Source organism: Apis dorsata, unplaced genomic scaffold (assembly GCF_000469605.1).
Source record: "Apis dorsata unplaced genomic scaffold, Apis dorsata 1.3 scaffold_92, whole genome shotgun sequence".
Classification (NCBI taxonomy): Eukaryota; Metazoa; Arthropoda; class Insecta; order Hymenoptera; family Apidae; genus Apis; species Apis dorsata.
In genome coordinates this window covers 726,035-736,604 of record NW_006263390.1, presented here as the reverse complement: position 1 = coordinate 736,604, position 10,570 = coordinate 726,035, and the positions used below count along the sequence as shown (strand labels likewise).

At 29.0% G+C, this 10,570-nt stretch overlaps 1 protein-coding gene and 1 long non-coding RNA gene across 8 annotated transcripts in view; one reads left to right on the top strand and one right to left on the bottom strand.

The window, feature by feature from the left end:
• LOC102672143 (ankyrin repeat domain-containing protein 17) overlaps positions 1-7,184 on the top strand; it is a 17,854-nt gene extending 10,670 nt beyond the window's left edge. For 6 of the 7 annotated variants that reach the window (XM_031508627.1, XM_031508626.1, XM_031508624.1 and 3 more), the window contains exons 18-28: positions 426-601; positions 677-809; positions 1,321-2,063; positions 2,171-2,485; positions 2,590-2,784; positions 2,868-3,015; positions 3,147-3,354; positions 3,503-4,377; positions 4,507-5,769; positions 5,949-6,140; positions 6,422-7,184. In XM_031508627.1, the coding sequence (XP_031364487.1) occupies positions 426-601; positions 677-809; positions 1,321-2,063; positions 2,171-2,485; positions 2,590-2,784; positions 2,868-3,015; positions 3,147-3,354; positions 3,503-4,377; positions 4,507-5,769; positions 5,949-6,140; positions 6,422-6,445 (4,272 nt within the window). In that variant the 3' untranslated portion in view covers positions 6,446-7,184. The remainder of the gene's footprint in view (positions 1-425; positions 602-676; positions 810-1,320; positions 2,064-2,170; positions 2,486-2,589; positions 2,785-2,867; positions 3,016-3,146; positions 3,355-3,502; positions 4,378-4,506; positions 5,770-5,948; positions 6,141-6,421) is intronic. The other variant, XM_031508625.1, reaches the window with a different exon arrangement.
• LOC116185066 lies at positions 7,091-8,760 on the bottom strand. Its single transcript, XR_004149807.1, has 2 exons — positions 7,975-8,760; positions 7,091-7,529 (listed from the first exon to the last, which is right to left on the bottom strand). It is a non-coding gene; the product is annotated as an uncharacterized LOC116185066 (long non-coding RNA).
• Positions 8,761-10,570: the final 1,810 nt, after the last annotated feature.

Here is a 10,570-nt window from a genome sequence, read left to right as displayed (position 1 = left end):
TATATATATATATAAAGAAAGAAAAAAGATGAAAAAAAAAAATAAGAAAAGAGATAAAACAGTACACGTGCACACATACATATTTGTTTATAAATATTTAAATATATATATTAAATCTTTTCTTTGTGTAAAATATGTAAAAATAAACACATAGATGGGTTTCTATATGTTATATTGAAATATAAAAATTTTAAAATGTAGTATGAAATATAAAAAATTATATTATTTTATTTTTCATTTTCTTCAAAGTGTTTTGATTTATGAAAATTATTGATATTTTGTTATTATGAAAAAAATTTAATATAATTTTAAATCATAAATATATAATATTGAAATGTATTTACATAATCTAAAATATACACATATATAAAACATATATATATATATTTTTTATACAATTCATATAAATTTTATTAAAATTTTAGACCGGCTTAACACCATTGATGGAAGCAGCTAGTGGAGGATATGTAGAAGTTGGGCGAGTTTTATTAACTAAAGGAGCTGATGTTAATGCTACTCCTGTTCCATCATCTCGCGATACTGCTCTCACCATTGCTGCTGATAAAGGACACTGCCGTTTTGTAGAATTATTATTGTCAAGGTAATATTTATTTATTTTATTTTTTGATATTGTTTCTATATTTATAATTTTAACTCATCTTTTTGAATCTCATAGAGGAACGCAAGTTGAAGTAAAAAACAAGAAGGGAAATAGTCCATTATGGTTAGCGGCAAATGGTGGGCATTTAAATGTTGTTGATTTATTGTACCATGCTGGAGCAGATATCGATTCACAAGACAATCGAAAGGTATATAAAAATTTGAGTACATATATCTATAACATATACATATGGATTGGATATATATATATATATATATAGGATGTGCCAAAAATATGGAAACATTAATTAGAGATTACTGAAATAATTTCAAACAACATTTTTTTGCAAAAACTTTCTTTGTTAACGTTTTTGTTAACGAATGATTAATAAAAAAACACCAATCACGGAACGTGTAACTTAATCAAGCCATATATGTCACTGACCAAACACGAAAATTCAAATAATATATCGAAAAAATCAGTTGAATATTACAAATATTTTTTTATCGATAAAAAATTATATTACATTATATCATGAATAATAAACTATTATTTAATAAACTTTCTTTAACATATATTGTTTGGATTTGTTCGTTCTTATTTGGCGACATTTAGCCAACGCTATTGCTGCGGCTGAACTAGGTTATGCACTCTATGATTGATCAGTTTTATTAATATATATCTTATATATATATATATTTTATCATATTAATTTGTAGGTTTCTTGTTTGATGGCCGCTTTTCGTAAAGGACACATTAAAGTTGTTAAATGGATGGTAAATCATGTTACTCAATTTCCAAGTGATCAAGAAATGACAAGGTATATAGCTACCGTCAGTGATAAGGAGCTCCTAGAAAAATGTCAAGAATGTGTGAAAGTTATTCGAGCAGCAAAAGAAACTCAAGCAGCAAAAGCAAATAAAAATGCAACGATTTTATTGGAAGAACTTGATATGGAGAAAACGAGAGAAGAATCGAAAAAAGCAGCGGCTGCTCGTAGACGAGAGCGAAAGAAAAAAAAGAAACTTGAAAAAAAAGAAGAAAAACGAAAATTACACGAAGAATACAAGAAAAATGAAACAAATTATGAAGATAAAGAAGAAAATGGAAAGAAATCCGGAGACGAAGAATGCGATAGAGCGGATGATAGTGAACACGAAACTGGAGATAGTTGTGAAAGAATGGATAGTATGCCATCACCGGTTAATAGAAGTCCAGAGGATCCTTACAGAGAAGAAGGTGATAGTGGAATCGATGCAAATAGTCAAGGCAGTTGCAGTAGTAATGATGTCAAAGCTAGAGAGAAAAAGAAAGAAAAGAAGAAAAAGAAAACTAATAATTCTACTAATAATGAAAAAGACACATCTCCTCAAAGATCTCCAAAGTCTGTTGTTACGCAAAGTACTACTTTATCACAAAATTCTATTACCCCTACTAAATCTCAAAATAATGCGTCCGAAAAGTAAGTTGGAAAAATGATGATATGAAAAACAATATTTATTGCAAATTGAATACATATATAAATTTTTTTAATACTTTTTAATTTTTTGTATGTTTTTATTTTTTCAGGAGAATTATAAATAATGCATCTAATACAGTATCTGTATCTGCGACTTCTATTACAATGAGTTCTAGGTCTTCGACTGTAAACTGTAATGAACGAAAATTGAAAAGTCAACTAGTGTTTGAATCGTCGAGACATCCTGCCGATAGAGAAGACTTCGAAGCAACTGGTAATGAAACGTATGTGCCTGGTAAAGGCAAGAAATCCTATAATAATCAATATGATGGCGATGCATTAAATACTTCTGCAAAGACAAATAATACAACCAGTCCTAAGCAGGGTGGTAAACGCGAAGAAGGCTGGAAAGAAGTTGTACGAAAGTAAGAAATATTATTTAAATTATCAATGGTATTATTCTTATAACTTATATTATCATATAGAGATATAATTATTAAATAAAAATTTAAAACAATTTCTAAAATAGGGGACAATCTGATGATTCTGGAAGATTTATGAATTCACCATTCCGTTCAAAAAAAGTATCTGTTCCACCAAATGCTATTAGTCGAGTTATTGGAAGAGGCGGAAGTAATATAAATGCTATTAGAGGTGCAACAGGAGCGCATATTGAAGTTGAAAAACAAAGCAAATGTCAGGGTGAACGAATTATTACCATTAAGTATGCATATTTTATTATTAATTTTTGTTAAATATATTAGAATAATATATGATTTATTTAATTTTTGTTTTTATTATTTTTAGAGGATCATCTGATGCAACAAAACAAGCTCATACATTAATAGCTGCTCTCATTAAGGATCCAGATGTTGACATACTGCAAATGCTTCCAAAATCAAAATTGGCAGTTGTTACAACTTCTTCTTGGGATAAAACAATATCTACTGTAGCTGTAAGATCAACCAAATTATTATATCAAATTATTATATAAATATTTGAAAAATTTATATATTATAGCAAAATTTGAAAGATTAAAAGATAGTCGATCCGTATTCTAATTTGTCACATATATTTTAATTTTAGTCGAGTAAAGCAAAGTTGGGTCCTATAAATAAACCTCTAAGTCTAACATCTAGTTCCAGTAGCACGCAAATTAATAAATCTAATTATACATCTGGAGTGTCTACCGTTAATCAGTTAATTCCACTTCGATCATCATCTACTATTAAACTTACTGGAGCATTTCCAACACCTTTACCACGTGCAACGGCACCTAGACTCGTAGCTGCAGGTAATAACAAATTATTTTTTTTTTATAATATTAATAATATTAATCAACTTAATATATATAAAAAAATTGCAGATAATCGCAGCAAAAAAAATATTCATTAATTAATAGATATTTGATTAATATATTGTTTTATATATATTTGTTGCAGCTGAAAAACGAGCCCAAGCTGTAGCAGCTCAAATGGCTTCGTCATCAAATACAAAGACGACAATGTCATATACGAGTGCAATTATGACTGCTGGACGAGCAACTAAAATTGTAACGACAAGTACTACGCAAACATTTGCAGCGAAATTATCTGAAATCACTGCCTCAACACATACATCTACTACCGTCATGCAATCCACTCATACTACGGTAAACAAACAAAAATCGTTGCAAGCAAATACAGTGACTGTTGTATCAGCTACAGCCGCGGCAATGGCTCAGACTTCATCTCAACAGTCTGCAGTCAATACATCGCCAAAACACTGCCGACCACTGCCTACTTTGTCTGCTCCACCAACTATGGTTTCTCATTACTCTGGAAAATCTACTTATTCTCCCGGCTCAAATGCGGCGGTTTCGCCAGCAACAAGCACTGTGGTTGCATACTGTTCGGAAAGTACTGTTACTTCAACTTGTTCAAACTCGTCAATACGAGTTAGTCCGTCGCCCCCGATATCATCACAGTGTCAACAGCAATTACAGCAGCAGCAGCAGCAACAGCAACAGCAACAGCAGCAGCAACAACAACAACAACAACAACAAGCGCGTAGTTCGCCACCAATTGCATCGACAATTCAAGAGCAACAGCAACAGCAACAACAACAACAACAACAACAACAGACGAATAATACACCTCTTGAATATTCATTATTTAATGATACTTTTACTAAAGTTACGCAACAGTCAATGTGGGGCGGCCGAGAAAATGAATCTCAAAAGGGTATGAATTTTGCAACTGTAGCTGGAGGTGGTGGAGTGTCCGTAAATATCTCGGGTTCATCTTCATCTAAATTTATTGACAACGTACCTCCTCAGGTTAGCTGTTAATTATACTTTCATTTTTTATTTTTTTCTCTTGTTCTTTTAATAATCACAATTGTAAAATAAACATTTTATAATTTTTAACAGATATTTTAATAATTTTTTTTTTCACTGTTCATATAGGTAGATGCTTCAAAAGCTCCTGGATATCGAGGAACAACAATGTGTTCTCCTGTTTCAAGTAAATCAAACAATACAACTAACACGAATGTGACTAGTATAGGAAGTGGTGGCGTATCATCAAATACAGGCCATAATCCTATTCAACCACCGCAATTTCAGTCATCCGGAAATTACAGCGAACATCCTCTTTCAAATAAACCACCTGGTAGTTTGGCAGTAGCACGACCAGTGATTCCTCAACAAAATATAGAAATGGGAGCAGCTATGGGAGCACAATTTAGTAGGCCAGTATTTCAAGGAGAATTGACGGGAACTCGTAATACAACAACTCATCAGCCGCACGTGATAGCCTCTACGTCACAACCAACGTTGGACGTAGGTTTGTTTAAAGGAAATAATATTGGTTATGAACATCCAAATGTAAATTCAAGTTTACTAAAGATGGTACCGAATGAAGGGCAAGGTCATCCACTTTTACCTTTTCATCCACATATGCAAAATTTCACACAAACAATTTCACCATCTGCTTCGGTGAACACTACTGTCAGTATGTCCAGGTTAAATCCTAGAGCGCCTGATTTTTCTAGTTCGCTACATTTAAATAGCAAACCTCAAGTGACAATGTTTAATGCGGGTTCGCCGGCGGCGGGAATGCATCCAAATATGTTTGCTACTGTACCACCACCCCCTCCGTCCGCAATCCAATCTAATAATCTAGCAATGCTTGGAAATTTTCCTTTGGGAAAATATCAAGCACCATCTCGGGCCACTCCCGGAAATACCGGAATCTCAACCAATGGACAAACTCGTTGGCCATTTGCTCCGCCGCACAATAATTATCCACCCCATCAAGATCCAATGATAAGCCAAATTAGTTTCTCCAATCATTTGGCAAACATAACCGCACAACCTGGAAGCATCGATTTAATTACGAGCTTAGAAAATGGTGGGTCACCAGCTATATCACCTTCTTCGCCAGCACAAGTAGCTCAGGAAATGAATCAGCTTAAAATAGAGGACCGTAAGGTACCACGACCGATCGGTACAGAAAGAGCATGGAAAAATTATGCAACAGCAGGGATGGGACCTGGTGGCGATGCCGATTCCATCAATTGGATGTTAAATAATGAAAAACTTGTTGGATCTTGGGCAAGTTTAGCACCAGGAATAGATAGGCATCAAATGTTTCGATCTAATGCTACTTATAATCGTATATCCAATGTTGATGCTGAATTACATCAAATGATGGAATCTTCTTTTCAGGTAAACTTTTATATTTTTGACACTCATTTTTTATTCATTTCTCTTTTCATGTTTTTTTTCATATTTCTTCTTATTTTTTCTATTTTTTTCATTTTTTAAAAATTTTCTTTTAAATTTATATGCATGTTTTTTAAATTTAATTTTATTTATCTAATAATTTTATTTTAATTTATATGCAGGGTCACGTTGATACTCAACAACAACCTTTTCCTAATGGAAGCGCAACTACTTTGTCGCTAATGCCAGGATTAACATTATTGCCAGGACAATTTGGAACGCCTACATTGACAGAAATTCCTCCGAATGAAACAAATAAAATGGATCCACCAGCATGGGGAATACCAGATGCTGTGCAAGATAAACAACATCCGGTATGTTATATAAATTATTATACATAAAATTAGAATAGTTATTATTAAAATTGAAATTAAAAAAAGGAATTGAATAAAATCTCTTATCGATTATTTATATTTATATTATGAATATTTTATAAGGTATTATATGTTATTATAATATATTATGGAATATAATATAATAATATAATTTGTACACTGTAATTGTACACTGTTCCATTTTTGTTTATAAATTTATAAATAAGCAAATATATTTTAATCTATTTTACTATTTCATTTATGTAATAATTTGATTGCAGGCATGGAATAAATGGACTCATTAAAAAGAAAAAGAAAAAACAGGGAGAAATTTTTGTGAAGGCGACTTCGCTTTCTTACCTGGATGATATGAAATAAAACCTGGAATTCGAAGTAGTAAATAGATGTAACTGGAATACGAAGCATTGTTTTTAGATACTTAAATTATATTATTATCCTAATTATATCCATTACAAAACAGATTCCATATTATTTGTCACATTAGGTGCTAAGATGGTAAATCCTTACAACTTATTACTATTGTCTAATATAATTATGCAATACAAGCAAATATTGAATACGATGTGGAAAAATATGAAGCAAAAAAAAAAAAAAAAAAAAAAAAAAAAAAAAAAAAAAAGATAGTCAGGTGAGATTGAAACAAAACAAAATAGTAGTTTTCAATTCGTTTTCGATCATATTTCGATCACACTACTTCTGTACTCCAGGATCATTGTCTAACCAACTTTTTGACCTATTATGAAATGTCGAGAACAATTTACAAAACTTTTTCCTATGGTGATCGTTCGGTGAATCGATTTATCCAAGTTACAAGATTCAAACTTTACAATATTTGATAGACATTCATCATAATAAATTCAGATGCGCATATGATAATTACATCAGCTTTCGCTTCATCTGTAGCAGTACATCTCGAATTAAAACCTGTCCTTTTTTCTGTTCCTTGAATTTCGTGTATCAAATTAAAAAGCTTTGTTTCAATTGTCCTGCGTGCGAAAATAAAAGCTTCGATTTACCACAGGGATAGCTAAATAATGTTATATTGATTAAATAATACATAATAATAACAATAATAATATTATTATTGTCGTATCAAAAAGAGTTATTTTTGTTTTTGATTGGATAATATATACTTTGATCTCAAAAGAAAAAAAATGAAGAAGAAACGAAAGATTTGGAAAATTGTTTCCAATTTCAGAATATCATGAACATAATTTTCCTTTTCTTTCCCTTTCTTACTATCACCATCTTATCACTAATTCCCACTATATCATTACATTTCTTTATTACTATACTATATCATTTCCTTTTAGGTGTGCTTCTCGTTTATCCAATTGTATCTTCTCATTGCCATTTCCTTGAATATTCCTGTTCACATATACTATCAAATCTAAAACAAGAGAAAAAAGAAGAAAAAGAAAGGAAAAGAATGATAATTTTTATTTTATATATATGTGGTTTGTATTATTAAAAAATTAAAAAAAAAAAAAAAACGACAGAAATATTACGATATGTCACAACAGATACAATTGATAATGATCTCATATTAGAAATTCTGCTATTTTATGTCGAATATATATGATAGCTATATTTCGCGTTTAATTTTTTTAATTTCTCTTCATTTTAATTTTTTGTTGACGTAAAAATCATAGCGAAAAACAATCATAAGCGATCGCTAATTATGAAAATTATACAAGAATGTTTATGTTAAAGTGTAATAAAGAGAAACAATTGAGAAAAAGAGTGAAAGAAAAAAAAGAGCGATAAATAAAGAAAAACGTCATAATTAACTTTATAAACAAATACAACATACTTGGCCAAAACAAAATCAACGGATGTCTCGAAATCGTTCAATTAAGATCTTCTTTAAATACAAAAGAAGAACATAGGAGAAGAATAAAAAAAAAACAATATGAAGAAAAATATGCTGATACGAGTTAATATATAATGTAATGATACTACACTGAATATTATGTATGTGTATAATGAATCTTACTCGGATGAATGAGTATCGTTCATTGCATTAAACAGGTAGTGGGGCCGCCGTCACATAAATATATCTTCATGCGTCCCTAGCAACAGTGCTATTATAACACTATTAATGCTCTGTGGTGGTAATAATGTTTATCATTATATTATGGTTATTATTACGCATAACGTAACTATAGGAAATGGAAGGTAAATAGTAAACGTCATCTGCTGTTTCGGCTGAAACTAGTATGATGTATTAAGTATTCTATTAGATGAACACTCGATAATACGTATAAGAAATGTTCATTTTAATTGAACATTTGAAAATCTTTCTTAACGGGGGGATTTCAACAAGTGTTCAATATATATATATATAGCGATGATATCGTAATTGAAACGGTCCCCTACATATACAGGCGTAAATTTCGATAAAAGTTCGTGAAAATTGTTGCGAGAGTTTTCAGCTCTATTGATTCCAGGGAGCGCTTCAATTATTATCTAAGATATATTGTTATAATAATTTAAAGCCTATTTTCAAATTTGATTTATGATAATTGCAATATACGACACAAAAATATTATATGACATACAACAATGAAATAAATAAATAAATAAAATAAGTAAATAAATAAATAAATAAGTATATATATATATATATACATATATATATACACGCACACGCATACACATGCACACAATAAATAAACAAACATATAAGCAAGCAAACAAATAGAATTAATCTTGCCTGCTGTATATATTCATTATTCTCCAATTTATTAACAATCATTTACTTTCATAAGAATTATTTAAAGAATTAACTCATTCATTTTTATATGTTTCATTTTTTTAAATGTATTCTTCAATATTTTTATCACTTGTTCAACATTTTAAAGTAGAAAAGATCAAGTTTTAAGATTAGATATATTATAATAACAATTCTTATTGTTATTGCTAAAAATTATTTGATTTTCAAAAAATTTTGCATTATAATCGAATTTATTTTATACATTTTATATCATTTAAATATTTTTTCAATTTCTTACTTGAAATCTATGTTTTTTTTTTCATTATTCAATATAATATTATTAACAACTATTATTTTTAATAATAAAAAGAATAATAGGAATTAAATTTTCAATTCAAAATGGATTACAGAGAGTGTAAGTGTTATATAAAACAAAGTAACAAGTCATTTTATTATCATAAAAAAGTATTTAATTTAAGATATAAGCTTACACGTTAATAATACCAAAAAAAAACAGAAAACTTATAACTTTAAATATAGAAAACATTTCTATAACATCCATTATATTAAATAACAAATTATAAAAAATCCAAAAATTGCATCTCGCATTCTTTCGGATCGGCTGAACAATGAATAATATTTAAAAAAAAAACTATTTAGCATTATTTTGTTAATATATAAGCAAAATAGATATAAGCAATAATAGTATTATTATGTAAATGTTTTGATTTTATACTCCAACTTGGAAAAAAAACAAATATTGCATAATAATTCACTAGTCAGCCGAAGCGATTATGATTTAATATTCTCATCATACAGTAGAAATAATAAATATTTACATGTGACACATTTATACAAAAAGTTAGTACATGAAAAAAAGAAGTTGGCATGATTGTCGAATTCTTGCAATGCTTCTCTCTGAATCGACAGTATGCAATATATTTAAATTATAATATAAATGCAAAAAACATATTTTTATCATTCATTATTTTTTCTTTTTTTTTCTTTAAATAACTGAAAACTAAAAAAAAATTTAAGAATAAAATACAAGAATAAAATGACCGATCCATTAAAAACAGATCATATACATGAAAATTATATTAAAAAAAGATACAATGCAATTATGCTAGTCGATTAACAGAGAGAGAGGAATCAAGTTTCAAAAGTTATGAAAAATGTTTAGTATCGATTAAAATTAATTTTTTATACACATTTAAAGTGTATATGTATATTTATATATACACAGTTTGTGCATTCAATATATTTTTGCATACACACAAAATGTATGTATATTGCGTGCAGCATACGTAATACCTATATGTATCTTAATTTTTCTTTTATATTTTTTTGTTTCTGTGTGCCTATTTGTCTGCTCTTTATCTATCCTATCTCCTTTTGCCTGGTGTCCACTTTATATATTTGTCTATTTGTCTATATGCGTACCTGTTATCTATCTTATCTATTATATATTTATTTATTTTTTATCAACTTATCTATCTATATATTTATCTACTTATATGAATTTTAAATAAATAAAAATAAAGTATAGCTTTTTAAAAAATAATTTCTAATTTATACTTTTTGCATATCGATTTGCAAAATAATGATAAATAAAGCTATTTGTACATAGCGCAGAAGATATATCTTGTATATTTTATAAGCTAACTACATTCGTAAGAAATTAAACTTTTGT